This window comes from Dendropsophus ebraccatus, chromosome 4 (assembly GCF_027789765.1).
Source record: "Dendropsophus ebraccatus isolate aDenEbr1 chromosome 4, aDenEbr1.pat, whole genome shotgun sequence".
NCBI classification, from domain to species: domain Eukaryota; kingdom Metazoa; phylum Chordata; class Amphibia; order Anura; family Hylidae; genus Dendropsophus; species Dendropsophus ebraccatus.
In genome coordinates, this window is record NC_091457.1 from 99,081,071 (window position 1) to 99,103,203 (window position 22,133).

The window sequence follows — 22,133 nt, forward strand, 5'->3', positions numbered from 1 at the left end:
CTGCCACACTAGGAAGAAATAGCTTGGGGTGTTTGGGATTCTGCCTATTCCACACTGATGGGTTCTTTGCTGAGAGTAGCTGTGCTGTGCACCCTGGCTCTGGGGGTCCTGGCATCAGGTGAGGACACTGACATTACAATGAACTTTACACTGGCGGCAACACAGGAGCTTTATTGTGCAATGTGCAGAATCACAATGACATTGCCACATTACTCGGAGAGCAGTAACAGACGAAAAAAGTTCCAGAAAATCTTTTGGCAGCTCTTTGGTCAGCAGGGGCCTTTCCCCTTCAGAAGTTTTGAGGATCAATTGTGTCCTCTGTCCTGTAGAGTGTAAGCTCTTATGTTCAGTGGGGTCCTGTCTCCTTTGCAGTGTTAGCCTTTATGGCCAGTGGAGGCCACTCATACTGTGTAAGCTCTTATGGTCAGCGGAGTCCTCTCTCTATGGAGTGTAAGCTCTTATGGTCAGCGGGGTCCTCTCTCTATGGAGTGTAAGCTCTTATGGTCAGCGGGGTCCTCTCTCTATGGAGTGTAAGCTCTTATGGTCAGCGGGGTCCTCTCTCTATGGAGTGTAAGCTCTTATGGTCAGCGGGGTCCTCTCTCTATGGAGTGTAAGCTCTTATGGTCAGCGGGGTCCTCTCTCTATGGAGTGTAAGCTCTTATGGTCAGCGGGGTCCTCTCTCTATGGAGTGTAAGCTCTTATGGTCAGCGGGGTCCTCTCTCTATGGAGTGTAAGCTCTTATGGTCAGCTGGGTCATTTCTCCAGTGGAGTGTAAGCTCTTATGGTCAGCGGGGTCCTCTCTCTATGGAGTGTAAGCTCTTATGGTCAGCTGGGTCATTTCTCCAGTGGAGTGTAAGCTCTTATGGTCAGCTGGGTCATTTCTCCAGTGGAGTGTAAGCTCTTATGGTCAGCGGGGTCCTCTCTCTATGGAGTGTAAGCTCTTATGGTCAGCGGGGTTCTCTCTCTATGGAGTGTAAGCTCTTATGGTCAGCAGGGTCCTCTATGGAGTGTAAGCTCTTATGGTCAGTGGGGTCCTCTCTATATGGAGTGTAAGCTCTTATGGTCAGCGGGGTCCTCCCTCTATGGAGTGTAAGCTTTTATGGTCAGCGGGGTCCTCCCTCTATGGAGTGTAAGCTCTTATGGTCAGCGGGGTCCTCCCTCTATGGAGTGTAAGCTCTTATGGTCAGTGGGGTCCTCTCTCGAAGGAGTGTAAGCTCTTATGGTCGGCTGGGTCATTTCTCCAGTGAAGTGTAAGCTTTTATGGTCAGCAGGGTTCTCTCTCGAAGGAGTGTAAGCTCTTATGGTCAGGTAGGTCCTCACGTTGAGTGTAAACCCTTACTGATCACCTTTATCATCTCTTAAGTAGAGTGTAAGCTTTCATGGTCAGCAGGGTACTTTCTTATGTGAAGTGTAAGCTCTTATGTTCAGTAGGTCCTCTGTCCTATAGAATGTAATATTGTGCCTCTGTAGTATTTGTGCCTCTGGTTGTACAGATCGGTGGACTATGTTAGTGCAATATAAATCTTGGTGTGGCAATGTCCCTGGGCTGCTGACACTGCTACATTTATGGGGTTGTTACAAAGGTTGCTGATAACCTGCTGAGTAACAGCTCAGCAGATAGTCTCTGCTCATTCCTAGGTCACTTGTGATGCCCATGAGCATTGGATTAGAATTCTGTCAGGATGGTATCTCTGCAGAGCATTATGCGTCCCTCTGCTCGTGCTGTTCGGCCGAGAAGGCACTGATTTTCTTGTATCCTGTTTCTGTGTTTTGTTTTGCTCTGTGTGAACTCTGGTTTATTGCTCACCTGGGTTGGGAGACACACCCGACTTCACCTGCTGAGTTCTGTCTGGCCATGTCATGGTTAATCTGTGTTTTGGTTCTGCTATGACTGACAGGTCTTCCTGCCAGTGGATCTGTTTTGTTCTCAGCTGTCTGTGCTTGGAGATCAGGGGGATGGTCCAATTACGTTCTGGATCAGAACCCTGGCCTCCTATATAACTACCTCAGTCTTGGATATCATTGCTGGTTATTGACTTAGTCTCTGCCTGCTTGTGGATTCTGTTTCTTTGCATCTCCTGACTACTGCTTTGTGTTCTGACTATCCTTGCTAGCTGCCTGCCCCTTACCATATCGCTTGTTTGTTGACTCTGATTATAGGATTGTGATTTTGTACTGTGCTGCCTGATTGTTGTGACCCGGACTGTCGACTATTCTTTATTGTGTTTTGTCTGTCTGTCTTGTCTTTGTGTCCCACCTAGCCAGTGTAGGGACTGCCGCCCAGTTGCTCGCCGCCATCTTAGGGCGGATTGTGGCAAGTAGGTAGAGGACAGTGGGCGGGGCTGAGCTTAGGGCTCACTGTCTCTGTGTGTCTGGTGTCACCGGTTCCTAACAAATTCCCATATAGTATCATGCTATTTTTTTATATATTTTTTTATTTTGAACAATTTGTCCAAAAAACTGTAAATCCTTACTTCCATGTATCTTCTTGGTTAAAGGAAAACAATATATATAAACATGATTTATAATATATATATATATATATATATATATATATATATATATATATCTATCACTTCATCACCCATAATGTATCAGTGACTCCCCTGCAAGCAGTCCCGACATATGTTTCGTAATCTTTATGAAGGAAACGTACATCAGGACTGCTTGCAGGGGAGTCACTGATACATTATGGGTGAGTGAAGTGATGTATGCTTGCCTGCCCTTTGGGACATATCAACAATACGATAGAGTTTGTGGGGTTTGTGCAATATTTTAAAGGAGAAGCCCGGCAAAAATTTTTATTGAAGTATTGTATTGCCCCCCAAAAGTTATACAAATCACCAATATACACTTATTACTGGAATGCCTATAAAGTGCTTTTTCCCCTACACTCACTACTGCATCAAGGCTTCACTTCCTGGATAAAATGGTGATGTCACGACCTGACTCCCAGAGCTGTGCGGGCTGTGGCAGAGGGATGCTCAGCATCCCTCCAGTGCCCTGTGTCCCAGTGTCCCCCTGTCATCATCCTCTCCAGCAGCCACAGCCCGCACAGCTCTGGAAGTTGGGTCGTGACATCACCATGTTATCCAGGAAGTGAAGCCTTGATGCAGTAGTAAGTGCAGGGAAAAAAATCACTATTAAAGTACTATACTTTAATAAAAAATATTGCCAGACTTCTCCTTTAAGTCCAAGATTTGTGATTGGTATTCAATGATTCAATATCTCTCTAGAAAAAACTGTTTTATTCATGGTCTGCATCCACCTGTGCTGTGGGTTAGGGTCCTTATACACGAAAACCTCACTGCCAATACTCGACCTGTGTAAAAGGGCCAGAGATCAGCTGGTAAACGAGGAATCTTTTGTTCTTTGGCTGATCGGTCTTTTCTGTGGGCATACATGTAATGGGTAGATACCTGCAATCTTCTAGTGAAAACGAGAGTGTGTGGGAGACTTTAATAAAAAGCTAAAGGGCCTATTACACGGGTCGTTAGGAGGAGCAAACGAGCGCTCTCAGCGCTCGTTTGCTCCTCGCTCGCTGCCGCTGCTATTCAACGCGGCTGCAGAGAGCGGGTGAGTGCGGGAGGGGGCGGCGGGGAGCTGCGGGGGGGCTGCCCGGGGGATCGCTGATCGTCCGGGCAGCCCATAGGATATAGCAGCATCTGCTGCCGACGCTCCTATTCAACGGAGCGACGGCAGCAGATCGCTGCTATATCAGTCGCTTGTTTTTCAACATGTTGAAAAACAAGCGACTGCAACGATCAGCCGACATGAACGATGTCGGCTGATCGTTGCACTCTATTCCACAGGACGATTATCGTCCGTAGCGGCCGATATCGGCCGAATACGGACGATAATTGTTCCGTGGAATAGGGCCTTAAGAAAAACAGGTGTAAACAAGTGTGGTCTGGTGTTTCCCCCTCATATTTTTCAATATCCTTGAATGACGTGATCAAAGAATCACATCACTTGTAAAGAGAAAAACGCCACATACAAATTGTATGTAATCGATTCACATTATTTTTTTTGGGGGGGGGGGGGGGGGGGGGGCACCACAAAAATGCATCACGGAGGTGCAGTTCTTTTAAGCATTTTTTCAAGGTAAAAAAGTTTATGCACCAAGTAAGTCTGGAGAAAGCCTCAGAACTTGTATTCACCTTATCCACTGAAGAGAACATAATAACACTGACAATTTAACCTTTTCTCTGCCAGAACTGAGAGATCCCCTATAATGTCTCTCTCCAGGTAACTGATATTTTACTGAGAATAGCGATCATTTGCTGAATCATTGCACTGTTATGGGAGGGGTCGTGGTAACAAAATATTATTTCATTGTATCGTATATGGGTTGGGTGAAGTAGAGCAAGTATTATTTTGTATTGTGCCTTACTAGCTGATCATGTGACCACTGGGTAAAAATGCTGTGACCTGTACCTTGTTCCCATGCATAGTAACTGCAGCGATTGTAAAAAATTACCATGGAGCATTGTCTGATAATATACAGCAGCATATACCTGTTTATACTGATAAAGAGGAACAGAAGTTGGCACTCACCGCTTGGGGTCGTGAATATCCTTTATTTAGAGGAACATGGTACACTCAGCTGAGAAGGGGGAAGGTGGTAGAAGCAGGGAGCGTCACTAGTGCAATGAACGTTTTCGCCCTGTGTCGGGCTTCGTCTGGTTGTGAACACGTCAGAGGAAGGGGAGGTGCTCTTATAACAATTGAATACAATCCAAATCTTTTTTGCTATAAACAAGTTAACAAAAAAACACTAAATACATTAAGGCAGCAGTACGTTCAAGTCATTTCTCTCATTAAGCCCCAGAGGGCCAACAGCATTCAACTTTGTAATCCATAAAGTTTCTCTCACTAGTAAGTTTTTTAACCAATCGCTGCCATCGTTTGGAGGGTTAACCTTTTCAAGCCCAATATATTTCAGACATTTAGGGTCGTTAGCATGTATTGTGCGAACGTGATCTATTAGTCGGGGGACCCCCTTCCCTGTTCTAAGGGAGTAGAGATGCTCTTTAAATCGGACCCATAGTGCCCTTTTGGTTTTACCCACGTAAAAATGGAGACGGGCAAATGATGGCGTATATGACATGTGTTGTCTTGCACGTTATCATTTCTTTGATGAAGCACTCCTGATCTCCCAGTCTAATATACGCTTTGGTGAGCAATTGCGGGCAATACTGGCATTGTCCGCATTTCTTATTGCCCTTAGGTAGGGAGCGTTGTAGCCAGGTCTGTTTAGTTTTAGGGGAGGTGGCTTTGAGGGAGTCGCCTATAGTATCGGCTTTCTCGCAGCCACATCCCTGAGATCAGTGTCTTGTTCCAAAAGGAACCAATGTTTGTAAATTACATTACAGATGAACTGGTTCATAGGCGAATTTTGCAACGCAAATGTGAACCTTTTGCCCGTTACATCATAATTATTAGAACGTGTCTGGCTGTGTGACTTGCGAAGGGAGGGGCGACTACGGGCTGCAGCTTTCTTGTACGCAGTGTCTATAATATTTTGTGGGTAACCTCTAGCCAAGAGGCGTGTTTTAAGTTCTACTGCTTGCAGGTGGAATGCCTCGTCCGTGTTATTGATCCGGCGGAGGCGGACCATCTGACTGTAAGGAATAGATTTTTTAACAGTGTCAGGGAGGGAACTAGAAAAGTGGAGAAGAGAATTAGAGGCGGTACTTTTACAGAAGACTTTAGTGTAAATCTTATTATCTATGACGTCAACTTTTACGTCAAGGAACTCCAAGGATTGACCCCCAAAAGAAGAGGTAAAAAACATATTAACCTGGTTAATGTTGTTAAGAAAAGAAACAAAATCAGTAAATTGCTCTGGGGAACCACTCCAAATAATGAAAATGTCGTCAACAAAACGAAAAAAAGAAACAATGTTTTGTATAAAAGGGTTATGGGCATATTTATGTTCAAACCAAGATAGAAAGAGATTGGCGTACGTACAGAAGACCGGCGTGCCCATCGCAGTTCCGGTCTCCTGACGGTACCAATCTCCCTCGTACAAGAAACAATTGTTACATAAAACAAAAAGCAAAGCCTCTTTAATGAAATCTCTAAAGGGCATGGATTGCTCCGTACGCCCGAGGGCGTGGTCAATAGCCTCCACACCCGCATCATGAGGGATGCGGGTGTAGAGGCTCTCCACGTCCACGGACGCCAGAGAATACCCGGGGAGCCATACAACTTCATCCAAGGCATCTAGAAAATCATTTGTGTCTTTCAGGTATGTTGGGAATAAAGGAAGGAGGGGACGTAGAACCCAATAAAATACCTGTTTATACTATCCACTCTAATGTCAAGACTCCACTTACAAGTGATAATAGCGGAACCGTTGTAGATACTGATGGTGCTTATACAAGGCCCAAGCTGTATTATACAATATATAATCGTATTAAAATGTACAATGTACAGCAGGAACATTATGGTCTGGAACCAGAAGCAGTCACAGTTCTGCAGATTGATATACAAAATGGTAAGCAGGAAAGAGACCCTCAAAGACTCCTATTATGCAGGGGAACAGATGGTTTTGCCAACATAGGATGACTGTACATTTTATCCGGTGTAAAGATGTGTCTTTCTAGAATTCAAATCACCAGAGTTAAAGGGGTTGTCCAGATTTATTTTTTTTTTTTTCAAATCAACTGGTGTCAGAAAGTTATATAGATTTGTAATTTACTTCTATTTAAAAATCTCAAGTCTTCCCATACTTATTAGCTACTGTGCGTCCTGCAGGAAATGGTGTTATATTTTTAGTCTAACATAGTGCTCTCTGGTGACATCTCTGGTTGAGACAGGAACTGTCCAGAGCAGGAGAGGTTTTCTATGTGGATTCCCATAGAAAGCCTCTCCTACTCTGGACAGTTTTTGTTTTGTTTATGTACCTGGAGGTGAAGTCATGATAATTCCAGCTATGTTCATTTTATGTGGATCCATAGCATTGTTTTAGAGTAACGGTTTGTTCACACTATGTAAATCAGGCAAAATGGCATGAATGGAGTGCACTGTGTGTGCAGGGTCAGTGCTCTATTCATTGTCTATGGGGCCACCAAACATTTCCGAGTGCTGAACTTGGAAATGTTCAGTGGCACTATAGACAATGAATGGTGAATATGGGATAACTTAATGAGATAAGAATACCCCTTTAAGTTTTCCTTTTACTTTATGGTATCAATTCGGCCTATATTTCAAGATCAGATAAGTTACAAATAATAATTTCGCCATTGTACCATTTGCATATAATAAAGGCTTTCTTAAAAGGGATGAATTAAACTGCACAAACAGCCCAACCGGACAATTGATCAATACTTGTAATGGCTCTCACTAATTGGCGCTCCTTTGCTGCCTCTAGTTGGACAGTGTGAAAGGGCCTTAAAGCAGGCAGGCTTAAACGGAAGCTATGAACTTGCTGTTATGTACCTGTAGGTGAAGTGATGATGATTCCACCAATATTTGTTTTATGTGGATCAGTCCGTTGTCCTGTTACTTCTTTGAGCGGAGAGCGGCGACAGCGGAGATGACACTGAGGCAGGCTGGATTCCGCAGAGAAACTGATCCACATAAAACAAACCGGTGGAATCATTATCACTTCACCTACAGGTACATAACAACAAGTTCATAGGTTTCCTTTAAGCCTGCTGCTTTAAGGCCCTTTTATACTGCCCAACTAGCGGCAGCAAACGAGCGCCAATTAGTTAGAGCCATTACAAGTATTGATCTATTGTCCGGTTGGGCTGTTTGCGCGGTCAATTTTTAATTCATTCCTTTTAAGAGAGCCTTTATTATATGTAAATGGTACAATGGCGAAAATTATTATTTGTGACTTATCTGATTTTAAAATGTAGGCTAAATTGATACCATAAAGTAAAAGGAAAACTTAAAGGAGAATTCTTATCTCATTAAGTTATCCCATATTCACCATTCGTTGTCTATAGTGCCACTGAACATTTCCAAGTTCAGCACTCGGAAATGTTTGGTGGCCCCATGGAAATGTTTGGTGGCCCCATAGACAATGAATAGACCGCTGACCATGGACACACTGCACTCCATTCATGCAAGGGACAAATACTTCCCTGCTCTTGGGATTATGTGGCTCTGACCGCTGGGAACTCCACTGATCAGCTTGTTACTCCTAACCTGTTTATTGAGAATAAGTTTAGATGAGATGAGGTCGTTCTCGGGGTGTGTTTATCTGTGCGGTACTGACAGATTCCATGTAGTCATCTTCAAGGCATGATGTAACCGCACAATAGTGACTGCAGCCCTGCTTGTGACTGGAGTACACAACATGATGATGGAAACATACTCTATTGCATCCAATAATCTTCTGGTTTCTGTGACTTTAGGTCAGGAGGATGGCCATACTCAAGTGGAAACACAGTATGGCAAGCTGCGAGGAAAGACGCTGCATGTGAAGGGAAAAGAGAGGACTATCGATGCTTTCTACGGAGTTCCTTTTGCTAAACCTCCAGTTGGCTCATTGAGATTTGCAGCCCCGGAACCTGCCAAAGCATGGAACTCTATCAGGGAGGCCTCAGACTATGCTCCAATGTAAGTGCACATAGAGTTGTTTGGGACACATTCATATTGTCTAGTGTGTGTATGTAATCTCTCTCTCTCTCTCTTTCTCTCTCTTTCTCTCTCTTCTCTCTCTTTCTCTCTCTTTCTCTCTCTTTCTCTCTCTTTCTCTTTCTCTCTCTTTCTCTCTCTTTCTCTCTCTTTCTCTCTCTCTCTCTCTCTCTTTCTCTCTCTTTCTCTCTCTTTCTCTCTCTTTCTCTCTCTATCTCTCTCTCTTTCTCTCTCTTTCTCTCTCTTTCTCTCTCTTTCTCTCTCTTTCTCTCTCTTTCTCTCTCTTTCTCTCTCTTTCTCTCTCTTTCTCTCTCTTTCTCACCAAGAAATTACATCACAAGGCAACAGCAGTCAACACCTCCATGTTCTCTATGTGTACAAATAAAAAAAGTTGATAAGGTGCAAAAACATAAGTTCATTCACTCGCTTTCCCTGCCTAAGTGCCTTGACTGCCCTAAGCAGAAGCAGGCAACTGGTTGACGGTCACTAGCCTGTACAGGTATTACACAGAATGTTGACAAGACAAACAAAACACAAATACTCAGGGTTCAGAGGTCCAGGACAGCAACTAGTCTGCAAAGCACAGGACACATACCTTAAGCTGACTGGTGGTGCCAGAAGCCAAGCGCGCAGCCCGGCCAATGACAGGTATACAACATATGAGTGAACATTAGGGTTTTTTTCAAGCAATATAATACACTAAAAATGCATAGCAGAGAGGGGTATATACTTTGATTGTCCAGAATAAGGGAAGGAAAGTCCGGCGTATATTACTGTCAAACAGCACTGCTCTCATGGGTTCAGTAACAGCAGAGAGAGACTATCCTGTCTCCACACTAAAGGGTTACTCTAACAAAACCATGCAAGTTTAGAAAACTATTTTGTAACACTAGGCACACGTTTTAGTGGATGGAGACGTGACAGCCTATTGCCTCTTTCTAAATCACTAGAATCTCATCAGTAATCATAATAGTCATTTTCTTTATGTCCAGTACAATGTTTAGGGACAGCATAATATAATGATGTTATTACACAGCAGGATGTTCTGCCTATATAGATATTTAGAAGCACACCACCAAATTAGTATAGTTTAAACAAAGAAGGGATACATTTTTAGGGGAACCCAGCAATAACTGTTTTGGCCCCTTAGGAATCTGTACTTTAGTTCTCACCCATCTGTCCTTTGATTTAGTTCCTCATTTACAAGACAGGGGGGGCTGTTCTGGAATTCTTCACTGTATGGATGGTTGTTCTTTATAATCATGCTGTGTAAATGAAAAATGCGTAAGTTGAGAATCTAGGCGGAGCTGGAACCTTCTTCTTAGTAACAGAGTCTCCCTATTAAAGGCCTTTACATGTTGCTTGTCAATATCAGTAATATGTTTAGGATAGCTTCATTTATGGGAGTTTCCCACCATCATATTGAGGGAGGATTCCAGTCTCTGTTCATCATCTACAATAAGTTTAAAGGCTTCAAAATCTTTTGTTTCTTTTACATTTTTTAATTAAAATTTTACATACAAGTCATAAGCTTTGGTTGAAATGAATACAGCAAAGTAACACGAAGGTATAATTTAAAAAAAAAAAAATTGACATATTTTACATAGTGAATATGTTACAATGAAATAAGGTTAACATCCAAATGTACAAAGCACATACTGATAAGTAAAATAAACATCAAAGAAGTAAATGACTTCCCACTTCAAAGACCCTATTACATGAAGTGATTATCGGACGAGTTTTACGCTTTGAGTAATAAAAGGCATCGATCAGCCGACATGCACAGTGTCAGCTGATCGTTGTCTTTAAAGGACAACTCCGGCGAAAAATTTTTTTGGCTTATTTAACACACATTACAAAGTTATATAACTTTGCAATGTGGTTAAATACCCGGTCTGGCCCCCTTCCCCCACTTTCCGACCCCCCCACCCCGGAAGTTAAAGAATGTATACATTACCTATTACGGTCGTCACGGTCCTCTTCTCTGGTGTCGGGTGAAGTCAGAGCTGGGGGGGCGGTCCGGGTCTTCTTCCTCTTCGGCGTCTTCATTGACAGTGAATGGGAGAGAAAAGGCTGCTGGTGCACATGCGCACCAGGAGCCTTTTCATTGGCTGGAGCGCATGACATGGCTTCCAGCTTCCTCAGCCCTGATTGGCTGAGCTTGCTGGAAGCCATGTGATGCGCTCCAGCCAATGAAAAAGCTGCCGGTGCGCAAGCGCACTGGCAGCCTTTTCTCTCTCATGGACCCGGAAGCAAGAGACATCGCTGGACGGCGGACGGCGGTGACGGTGAGGCGGATGGCGGGCGAATGGAGTGGCGATCGTCACCGGAGGGATGGTGAGTATGGTGTCTGTATGTGTCTGTTTTTTTTTTTTTTTTGGTGGGGGGTCCCGCCGGAGTTGTCCTTTTAAGTGTTTCAACATGTTGAAAGACAAAGGACCCTGATAGCAGCAATCTGCTGCCGCCGCTATCTTCGGCCCCGCCTTCACTCTTACCAGCTTGTTGTCTGTGCGTGTAATAGCACCAGCAGCGGGTGGGGAAATGAGGAGCAAGCAAGCACTGATCTGACAGGTCAGTGCTCGCTTGCTGTGAAGATTAGGTCGTGAAATAGGGGTTTAAAGGGGTTATCCAGAGTCACAAAAACATGGCCACTTTTCCCCCTCTCTTGTCTCCAGTTCAGGTGTGGTTTAAATTTAAGGTCCATTTACTTCAATGGAACTGAGTTTGAAACCCCACCCAATCTGGAGACAAGACAGGGGGAAAAGTGGCCATGTTTTTGTAGCACTGGATAACCCCTTTAACAAATGTGGTATAGTATAGGATAGGGGACAGAGGAGAAGGGGGAAAAAAACCTGGAGGTGGGACGGCCTGCTCTCAGTGAAAGGAAATCCCCACCCCTCTGTGACACGGCTTCATTAGAATTAATGGAGATGCATAATAAAGAGGCGGGGTTTGCCCGCCTCCAGTGCTTCAGCTCCGGCTCAGTACCCGTAGATAGAATGGCGCCCTACATGGGAACTGGGCCGCGGTTCAAAAAAGGATCACGGCACTAGTTTCCCTGCGCCTGCGCTGGCACCGTTCTATCTGTGGGTCATTTTAAAGCAAATGTACCTGATGGTACATTCGCTTAAGATCTGGTAATACAAAATCTAAATCAACACTTGATGCAATATTCATCAAGTTTGCCATTTACAGTCTTTATTTTATCAAGCTGTAAAACAAAGCTATACCAGAAAAACCTGAAGGCAGATTTTCTGACTTGTGCTGGTTTAAAATAAAAGAGACTAAACACAGGAATTCCAGCCAGTACAGAGAGTCACAGCTCAATGTGTCCATCAATCAAATCACTGCCTTTTCTGTGAGTGCAGATGACCCGGACTTACTGCGTTTAGTCTATTTTTTTAAGAGTTTAAACACTCTTATGTTTTCCTTGATAACTAAAAATAATATAAATTCGAAACTTGCTTTATATGACATCTACTGTTGATTTGATTTTGAAAATTATAACGACGGTGACACTTTAACTCAGAATAACTTACTCTTAGGAAGACATATTTTATGTTAACTGGTGGCTCCTCTAAAACTTCAACAATTGTTTTTATATGGAGTTCTGTATGCAATCTACCTTGCCAAATATTACAATGTCCTGGAAGTCATGTATACCTCCAGTTATGTATACCACCCAAACATTGACACATAGGGGGACATTTATTAAGGCCGGCGTACTCAAAACGCTGGTCTTAAATTAGGCCCTGCGCCCAATTACCCTGTCTGATTCACTACGAGGCACTTAGTATAACTGGCGGGACCTGCGTCTGGCAGAGAAATTGCACCAAAATTTACGCCTGCTCTGAAGTTTCCAGGCATAAACCTTGATAAATGAGGTGCAGGAGGAGGTGAATGGGGTTATGGCATGGTGTACACTACATAGACATCCACCAATGAGTAATACACAAATTAGCATTTGGTGATGCCATGTTGGAGCCCATTGATGTCCCCTATAATTGCAAGAAAAACTTGCTACTAGATATAAAAGATTTACAAATCAAAATGAGATCCAATAAAGTGGACATTGCTGGCAATGAGCTGAAAAAGTGATTTTACTCCAAGTGTTTTTATTGCACATTTCCCTTTTTTATGCTTAGTGGAGGTATACAAGCCAGCAATGTCCATAGAAACCATGTATGCTACCTCACTGATACTATGGGGCATCCTGGTGGGTTATTCTACTCACAAGATGTCCCAAGGTGTTTTTTTGTCTATGAAGTCATTTGATACTCCACCATCTATGATATATATATATATGTTTATGCACAGGTGTCTGCAGGATCGCTATTTTATGGAGATGCTATTGGAGAAAGTTAAAGTCCAGTTTACTTTACCTCCCGTCTCTGAGGACTGTCTGTATCTGAACATCTTCACGCCAACTGATCGAGTGAAAGGGAAGAAGTTACCTGTAGGTGTCATTTGTATGTGTGTGTAACTAGTGATTATATATAAATGACTTCTGTATGTGTTTGGTAGATACAGACTTGAGAGATTCCAGTTATGTTAGGACTGACCTGGTGCCCGTGGCAATTCTCTAGCTGGTAGACTTGGTGTGCAGTGTGACCATCTAATCCACACTAACTTGACTTGTTGCACCTGTAATAGATGGCTTTATCTCATTGTGCAGGTCATGGTGTTCATACACGGAGGAGCGCTGGTGATGGGAGGAGCCATGATGTTTGAGGGTTCTGCATTAGCTGCTTATGAGAATGTTGTAGTCGTCACCATCCAGTACCGGTTGGGGCTGCTCGGGTTCTTCAGGTAATGTATTACAGTGACTGACTCATTGTACAAGTCCTCAGTATTCCCTAACAGCATACATACAGTACAAGGCCGGATGCTGACCCCCAGCTTTACATAATGATAAATGTGTATGTAGTGAAGTAACAGTGTTTGTGCACAGGTTTTCTACTGCTTCATCTGAGACTGTGATCTCTGTGTATAACAGGTCACTCAGTAAAGATACTGTAAATGAGTTTGTTTCTTCTGCTTAGTACTGGAGATGACCGAGCTCCTGGGAATTATGGCTTCTTGGATCAGGTTGCAGCTCTTCAGTGGGTTCAGGAGAACATTGCAAATTTCGGAGGTGACCCCAGCTCTGTGACTATATTTGGGGAGTCTGCAGGGGGAGTCAGTGTCTCTGCACTGGTAAGTTGTTGTGATGCTGATATTAAGGTTATTATGACTGATAATGTGAGGCCATGTTCGTACCCATTAATGAATGCTGTGCAATATTGATAGAGCAGCCATTGTGCTGCAGAGGTTAAGCATAGTTTCTGATCATCCCATGTCCTAATGAGTATTTGATATATTTGATTTGATATATTCAGGTGGCGTCTCCATTAGCAAAAGGCTTATTCCACAGAGCTATTGCAGAGAGCGGTGTAGCCATAATGCCAGCTTTGGTGGCCTCATCGACAGAACAAGTTGTGTTTGTCAGTAATGTAAGTATGTGTTACACTGTGAAATCACCAACAGCATAAAAGACCAAAAACATGAGCAGAAGATAAAATAATATCCAGTATTAGATCAGAAAACTCCACTCAAAACATTTATGTTTTATATCTGCAGATTGTGGCCAATATTTCAGGCTGTGGTATAGACACATTGGTGGACTGTCTGAAGGAAAAATCTGAAGAAGAGATTGTATCTATTGGAGCATCTATGGTATGATCCGTGCAGATTTACTAAAACTGCCTAATCCCTAGCCAATGCAAACTTAGGGTCCTATCAGACAAAGCGATTATTTGTTTTCTGAGAATAACGATAAATAATCGCAAACAAGTCTTCTAGTACTTATCAGCTGCTGTATGTCCTGCAGGAAGTGGTGTATTCTTTCCACCCTGACTGGGTTAATGTATTGTTTTTTTCTCTATTACTCAGCTTATGTTAAATGGCAGCAGTCTGGGGCCACACAGCCCCTCTGCTGACAACAAGTTTGTGTTGGGAACTGTAGAGCTGTCTGAGCCCTGCAGTTCCCAATCCCCTGCGCGTTAGAAGGCAGGGTCCTGTACTATACACGGGTGGAGGCTGCCCATTGCTATAGCACAGCGTGGCAGCCTCTCCACAGCGAGCAGTGATTGCTATTACTATTTGTTCTTTTCATGGTTCTAACTGAGTGAGCAGTGACAGCAATTACCATTCGCTGTAGAGAGCGCTGTACTATAGTCATAGGCAGCCTCGAACAGCAAAACAGGCAGAAGGTTAAAAACACTTATATGTAATTTTAATGTCTACATTATGTCAAAATAAGAGTAACCACTGGGCAGCACCCACTCAATCAATAGTACTTCTGCCACCCCTGGGGGGGGGGAGATTTATGAAGTCCGGCGTTTTTTACGCCGGGCTTACTAATGTCCCCACAGCTCCGGAGCTCAGGGGATTTATGGAGAGGCGCATTGCCTCTACATAAATCCTGATTGCACAGAGCCCGTCAGTGCGAAAATTTTGAAACCTCAGAGCTGGCGTATAATTTCAGTATAATTTTTTTACCGAAAAAATGATAAATGTGGAGCACACAGAGGCCGCGCCCCCTCTGCATGCAGCCGCACCCCCTGTAACTCCCCCTCTCCACCCCACTGGCAAATATTTTTATGGCGATTTGCCCCATCTGCACCTAAAAAAGCATTTACACCTTTTCATGCATGTCCCCCCTGGGGTGTAAAATCCCAGTGCAGTGTTGCCACTCCATATGTTTTTGCTGTTTAGAACAGCTTCCTCAGGAATGACCCCAAATATTGTAATGCCTCTTGATGACTATGATGTGATGCTATTCATCTGCCACCTTTCTTCACTTGCAGAAAATGATGGCTCTGCCTGCAAGCATTGATGGAGCGTTCTTCCCTAAACCCGTGGAGCAAATTTTGGCTAACAAAGAGGCAAATGGTGTCCCATTTTTAACTGGAGTTACAAACCAGGAGTTTGGATGGATTCTCCCATCGGTAAGATTAAGGCATTGTCCACCAAAGAAATCTATTTATAGATGTCTAATGGCTGCACATATATTGGTAAATTAAGTTATTTTACTACCTTTAGGTGGTCTTTCATGCTTTCCTTCTGTTCTTGTTGCATCTGTTCTGTTGTCTTCAGCCTAATGTCCTGACTACTGTATACCCTACGGACTTCCTGTATACAGGACACTATAGCCAGGAATTCACCCAACTCTATTTCTACCCTGTAGAAAGTGTAGTGGGAGGGAGATTTGGTTGAATTCCTGGCTCAAGTGTTCGGTACACCAGAACACAAAGTATGTTATAGAATGTACATTAGACAGGATGTTAGGCTAAAGACAATAGAGTTGACATGTAAAGAAGAAGGAAATCTTGAAAGACGTCGGAATAGTAGAATAACCTTATTTACCAATATGTGTTCATATATTAGACTCCGAGAGAGACATATCAAAAGTTTTAATTGTCTTAGTGTAGTCTTTCAGACTTTTTGAGAAGTCTCACCCCCTTTGTGTTCCTTCTCAATCTGATGCCAATAATAAGCTCCTCTGGCTTATGCATATTGTTATTTATTATTTATTCTGTTATACTACTATCATTCCTTTATTTGATTACTTGCCTTATTCACCAGTCTCGAGTTTCTTTGTATACGATACAGACATGTATTGTACATAACTTCTTGTTAAAAAACTGTTATTTCATTTTCAGACTATGAACATTACAGGATTCCAAGAAGGAATGGAGAGAGAGACAGTGCATGAAATACTAAAGAACCTCCCCATACTGGTAGGAGAGCTGGATATAGGGGGTTGGGGTAAAATAAAATCACAATTCCTATGCTAATAAATATAAAATATAACCAGTCATTTCATGGCCAAGCTGTGGTTTAATGAAATATCCACATCTGCTGTCATAGGAGAAAGAAAACATCACAAAACATGTATGTAAGCCACAGAAATCACATTATAGAGTGTGCCTGCCAAAGATGCCGTGTCCAAAGGGGTATAAAGCTTCTGTTATGGTCCTGTGCACACTTAAAAGATCCAGCAGAGCACTTGCTCTAAGCCCCTATTACACAGGGCAATGTGGACAGCAAGCGAGCGCTGACCTTTCAGCCACCCCCCACCCCTTCTCTGACCCAATGGCTGTAGGAGTAAATGCTGTATTAGGCAGCCACAATACAACTTCAGTGACTTGCCAGTGCCCCCTCGTTCCTGCACCCTGAGCAACTCCCCCCATCCCCCCCCCCCCCCCCCAGCACTACCTGCACAGTGCAATGTCCATGACAGTGTGTCAGTCACAGATATTGTCAGTGTGTGTGTGCAGTACTGTTGGCAGGATTTGGCAGCCCTCTGAAGCTGGCTGATGGACAGAATGGCGGCGAATAGCCACAGCACTGACTTTTGTTACAGCACAGTGTAATGTGTAGAGAGAGACAGGCGACCCATGGACTAGTAATCTGGGTGGCCCACTGGGAAGTTGTCTGTTCCACCAGATTGTCAATCCAGGCCTGCTGTCCCAACATCCTCATGCTGCCTAATGAAGAAAGGACCATAATTCCACCAGAAGCAGAGTATCTTCTGTTTGTTAATGACATCTTCAGATGCAGTTCACATTATAAGAATTTCTGAGATATCTAAAATTTCAGGGTCCAGTCTCCAGTGCCACCAGCCTTCTGATAGATGAGTATTTCCGAGATGAGACTGATCCTGCTGAAATCCGTAACCGCTTTTTAGATCTGGTTGGAGACCTCATCTTTGTCATCCCAGCACTGAAAACTGCCATGTATCACAGAGGTATGAAGTACAAGTTGCAAGATAGTTTCCTGTCATGCATTGGAAGATCAACTCCTGCCATGTCATTGTAAATTGTTTCACTCAGTCCAGTTACTGGTTGTGGTTCGTTTTTTTGTAGAGGAAACAATCTGGGCTTTTGTTGTATCTGGTTGTGGAATTTATAGGCTCCATTTACTTCTGCACAAAGATATTATTGCTGCCTAGTGTGGTTTGTGTTTTCTGTCCTGCCCGCTCTGTTATTTGTAAAGGTATCATTTAGTTTTTTGTTACTTGTCTGCTTTTGTTGCTAGATCTGTATGTAATTCTGTCTCATCCACCCATCACATTGTTTCTGTAGGATTGTGTTGTCTGGTTATATGTGGTCCTAACTTCTTTGTTGTTTGTGTGAGTCATTCTGCAAGTACTACAACCCTCATCTGCTGCAGTCATCCTGTTGAGTAGTTATTCATTTTGCTTCTGAGTACATGGGCCACCATAAAGGTGGCTTCTAAAGATGAAGTTTTATTCTGCAGTCTACTTACCCTCCAGCATCCTTACATATCCACATATATGTTGTATGCCCCATATACACAATGAATTTACCCTGAAATTCTGTGTATAACATGGAACATTCTCCAGTCCTTCCTACGATGTTGGGGTCTTCTCCTGTCCCTCGTGTAACACTACATTTACTTTCATTCCAGATTCTGGCCATCCCACGTACTTCTACGAGTTCCAGCACCGTCCTTCGCTCTTTGCTGACTCTAAGCCAGGCTTCGTGAAGGCTGATCACGGGGATGAGTTGTTCTTTGTAATAGGAGCTCCGTTTTTGGAGGGCGACGTTTTGTTCGCAGGTGACCCAATTAAAAGCTGTTCAGAGGCCTCAGCAATACAGATCAGATGCTTAGGAATATATGAAGGCTAAAGGCCATATTTGACAGCTCTAGTCGCTTAGTAAATGAGTGCAGATTTTACTGATCACTCATTTACTGAGCCTCTTACACAGCTGGTGTAATCATGTGGCCCGGGCTGCAGGGACAATTGCAAAGCAGAGTAAATGCTCGTTCATTGCTGGCCTTACTACATGGAGCATTATCTGCCTGGTGACTGATGATATGCCTGAGGGTGCCTTTACACAGAGAGAGATTTATCTGACAGATTTTTGAAGCCAAAGCTAGGAATGGATTTGAAAAGAGGAGAAATCTCAGTCTTTCCTTTATGACCTGTTACCTGTTTATAGTCTGTTCCTGGCTTTGGCTTTAAAAATCTTCCAGATAAATCTCTCTGTGTAAAGGCACCCTTAGAAAAACATGTCCACTTTCTTCCAGAGAAACACAATTCTTGTCTCCAGTTCAGGTGTGGTTTGCAATTAAGCTCCATTCACTTCAATGGATCCGAGTTCCAAAACTAATACCCAAACTGGGGACAAAAATGGTGTTGTCTCTGGAAGAAAGTGGCCATGTTTTTCTAATGCTGCATAACCCCTTTAGATACTTTGGAGAGCATAGTCAGGAGCTGTGTACAATCTGCTTTTCAGATCCATTTCTTTATTGTATTTTGAAACCCTCATGCAATTTGTACATTTCTCATATATGTATTGTTCCATTTTGTGGATTGTGGGATGCAGAATGCAATTTTATAGCAATAACAATTTGTGTGCCAAATAATTATTTGTGCTTTGCCATCTTAACTAAATATTGCACAAAGGGGAAGATTTATCAAACTTTGTATAAGGGAACAGTGGAGCAGTTGCCCATAGCAACCAGTACGAATCCAGCTTTTTTATTTTTTAGGGGCTTTTTAAAAAATTAAATAAGCAATTTGATTGGTTGCTGTGAGCTACTGCTTGTCTGTTCCTTTACACAATGTTTGATAAATCTCCCCCTTTGTGCTTTCATAGCAAATTCAATATTAATACCCATAGTACCTATTTGAGTTTTTTAGGTTCTATGTCTTGCACACGACCATTTGCTGGTCTAATTTTATGCTTTTATTAATCTAACAGGAGCCTCCACTGAAGAAGAGGAAGTTCTGAGCAAGGTTGTTATGAAATACTGGGCCAACTTTGCCCGCACTGGGTAAGAGACTGTAGCATATGACATCAGGATTATGTTCTATGTGTGTTGCTGATGGTAGCTGGGGGAGACTATGGGTGCAGTATGCTCTAGAAACAGAACAACCTATTTTATAGTCACCACATTCCCGTGACTCCTCCAAGGTCTCTGACAAGTGTCTCAGGGCAGCATCATAAATTATATCCCTGTCCATTCTCCATTTATTTTTTTACTTTCTCCTGTTGTCTCTTCCACAGGGATCCCAATGGGCCGGGCCTAGTTAACTGGTCACAGTATGACCAGGATGAAGTTTATATGCAAATTAACTTGGAGCAGAAAGCTGCAAAACAGTTGAAGGCGGGAAAGTTTGAATTCTGGACCAAGGTTCTTCCTCAGAGGATGCAAGAGGAAAAGCAGGAACGCACAGAGCTGTAGATGTCTTCAAAGCAGTTTAGAAAACAACATTCAAGACGATGGACTATAACACATTGTCCCTGCAATAACACACCAGCCATGTGTAGTAAGGGGGTCACCCCTGCTTCCATCCCCTTTTTCCATCCACTTTTTAATTATTTCAGTGCAAATTACACCTACTATATCTGAAGAGGAGATCCAGAAATATTTTACAAAAACAACGTAGGTTACATGGCATAGGTCCATAACTGTGATTGCCCACTGGTAGACAGAAAAGGCATACTAGGCAAAGAGAAATGGAAAGAACATATTCAATATATGAAATCAGTATACATTTTAAATACATTCAGACTTGTTGTATATGAGATAAAGGAGTACTAAACTAGGAAAGCTAGCTAGCCAACCCAGTTATGGTGCTTTCACACATAGCATTTTTCCAGAAAAGTATTGAAAACAAACATAACACATGGCCTGTTTTTAACTTTGTTTTTCTAACTCAATTAATGCAACAACCAGAAGTTAGCTGGTATTCAATAGGGAATTAAAAAACAATATCCATACAATGTTTTTGTGGAGGTTCTTCTTACCAGTTGCATCTTTTGAAATGCGGCCAGTGCCTTGGTTAGAGCTAAAAAATTATGTTTGAATCTGTAGAAGGCAATTCAAACTGGTGTGGCCTAGAGCACCAGTGCCCCAGGTCTGCAGCGCCTCTCTTCTCTTTCTCCCCACCCTCCTCATCATTAGGAACGCCCACAGGCAGGATTTTTCCTATTCATCACTTATGCAAACAGTGCACCTGTGCCGTTGCGACACAGGTGCAGTTTAGATGAGCAATGAATAGAAATCCTGCCTGGGAGTGTATCTAATGATGAGGAGGGAGGGGAGGAAAAAAGGAGAGGCTTCACAGACCTGGGGCAAAGACACTCTAGGCCACACCAGTTTGACTTGCCTGCTACAGATTCAACTGAAAGAAAAAGAGGGTTAGAGAAGGAAAACCTGGATGCCCACCAGGGGCTGGCTGGCAGATTTTAGCCTGGGGGGCAAGCACACGGCACTGGCCCTTGACTGGCAGGCTAGCGGCCCATCCACCACCCTGGCCCTTACCTGGTATTACCCTCCCCAAATAAGTGCGGGAAAGGAAGATTACACATGCGCCACAGAATTATAGTATTGTGGCCAGTGTTCCCAGCCACGAAAAGCCCTTGTGATATACATCTATTGGATTAAAGGGAACCTAGCTCCAGGTGCACAGCATAGTACCTTAGGGTGCCTTTAAACAGAGAGATTTATCTGACCGATGTTTGAAGCCAAAGCCAGGAACAGACTATAAGCAGAGAACAGGTAATAAAGGAAAAACTGAGATTTCTCCTCTTTTCAACTCCATTCCTGGCTTTGGCTTCAAAAATCTGTCAGCTAAATCTGTCTGTGTGAATGCACCCTTAAGGTACCATGCTGTGTACCCGGTGACCCTGTTATCAGTGCTGTAATGCCCTTTTGGTTCTCTTATCATGTTAAAACCATCAGCCCTGAATCTCTGCAGCACCAGCTGTTATCAGAGGATGTACTACAACTCCCAGCATATCCTGAGGGCTGCAGACTGTAAGTAAATGCTGGGAGTTGTAGTGTTTGCAGCTGTTGTACTTGGAGGATTCCTGGTGTATTGTATACTGGAGGCTTTGTGAGAGATCAGTATACAGAGTTCTGTGGGGGATCAGTGTGTGGATGTGACCCCAGAACAGAACTAATAGGGGATAGAAGAAATATACCGTTACTGACCAAATCCAATACACCAGTATATAAGAAACATATATTGTCACTGTGACCACAACCATTACCACCCCATACTAACTAATACCACCACACCATAACTGAGATCCAGTATAACAAGACCAATAATACCAGTATAAAAGAAACAAATATCACAACCCCTTCACCACCACCGCCATTACTAACTAACATCCACTGTACAAATACCAGGATCATCCCCATAGAAGGTTCTCATTATTAAAATGTGTCTGCTGGTTGTGATCTCATGTGTAATCAAAGATACATAATGAACTGCTAGATAGCTATTTCCTACTGGATATCTATCTATCTATCTCCTATGTATCTATCTCCTATCTATCTATCTATCTCCTATCTATCTATCTATCTATCTCCTATCTATCTATCTATCTATATATCTCCTATCTATCTATCTATCTATCTATCTATCTATCTATCTATCTCCTATCTATCTATCTATCTATATATCTCCTATCTATCTATCTATCTATCTCCTATCTATCTATCTCCTATCT

At 43.0% G+C, this 22,133-nt stretch overlaps 1 protein-coding gene across 2 annotated transcripts; it reads left to right on the forward strand.

The window, feature by feature from the left end:
• The first annotated feature begins 11 nt into the window (after positions 1 to 11).
• LOC138788468 (fatty acyl-CoA hydrolase precursor, medium chain-like) lies at positions 12 to 20,396 on the forward strand. 2 transcript variants are annotated; one of them, XM_069966344.1, is made up of 13 exons: positions 12 to 118; positions 8,373 to 8,577; positions 12,913 to 13,051; positions 13,271 to 13,404; positions 13,638 to 13,791; positions 13,974 to 14,087; positions 14,215 to 14,310; positions 15,444 to 15,584; positions 16,299 to 16,376; positions 17,239 to 17,386; positions 18,070 to 18,219; positions 19,371 to 19,443; positions 19,677 to 20,396. In XM_069966344.1, the coding sequence occupies exons 1-13, from the start codon at positions 58 to 60 to the stop codon at positions 19,852 to 19,854; spliced, it is 1,671 nt and encodes a 556-aa protein (XP_069822445.1). In that variant the 5' UTR covers positions 12 to 57; the 3' UTR covers positions 19,855 to 20,396. The 2 variants fall into 2 exon arrangements, with proteins under 2 accessions (XP_069822445.1, XP_069822444.1); XM_069966343.1 differs by lacking the exon at positions 12 to 118 and adding an exon at positions 6,412 to 6,502.
• The last annotated feature ends 1,737 nt before the right edge of the window (positions 20,397 to 22,133 follow it).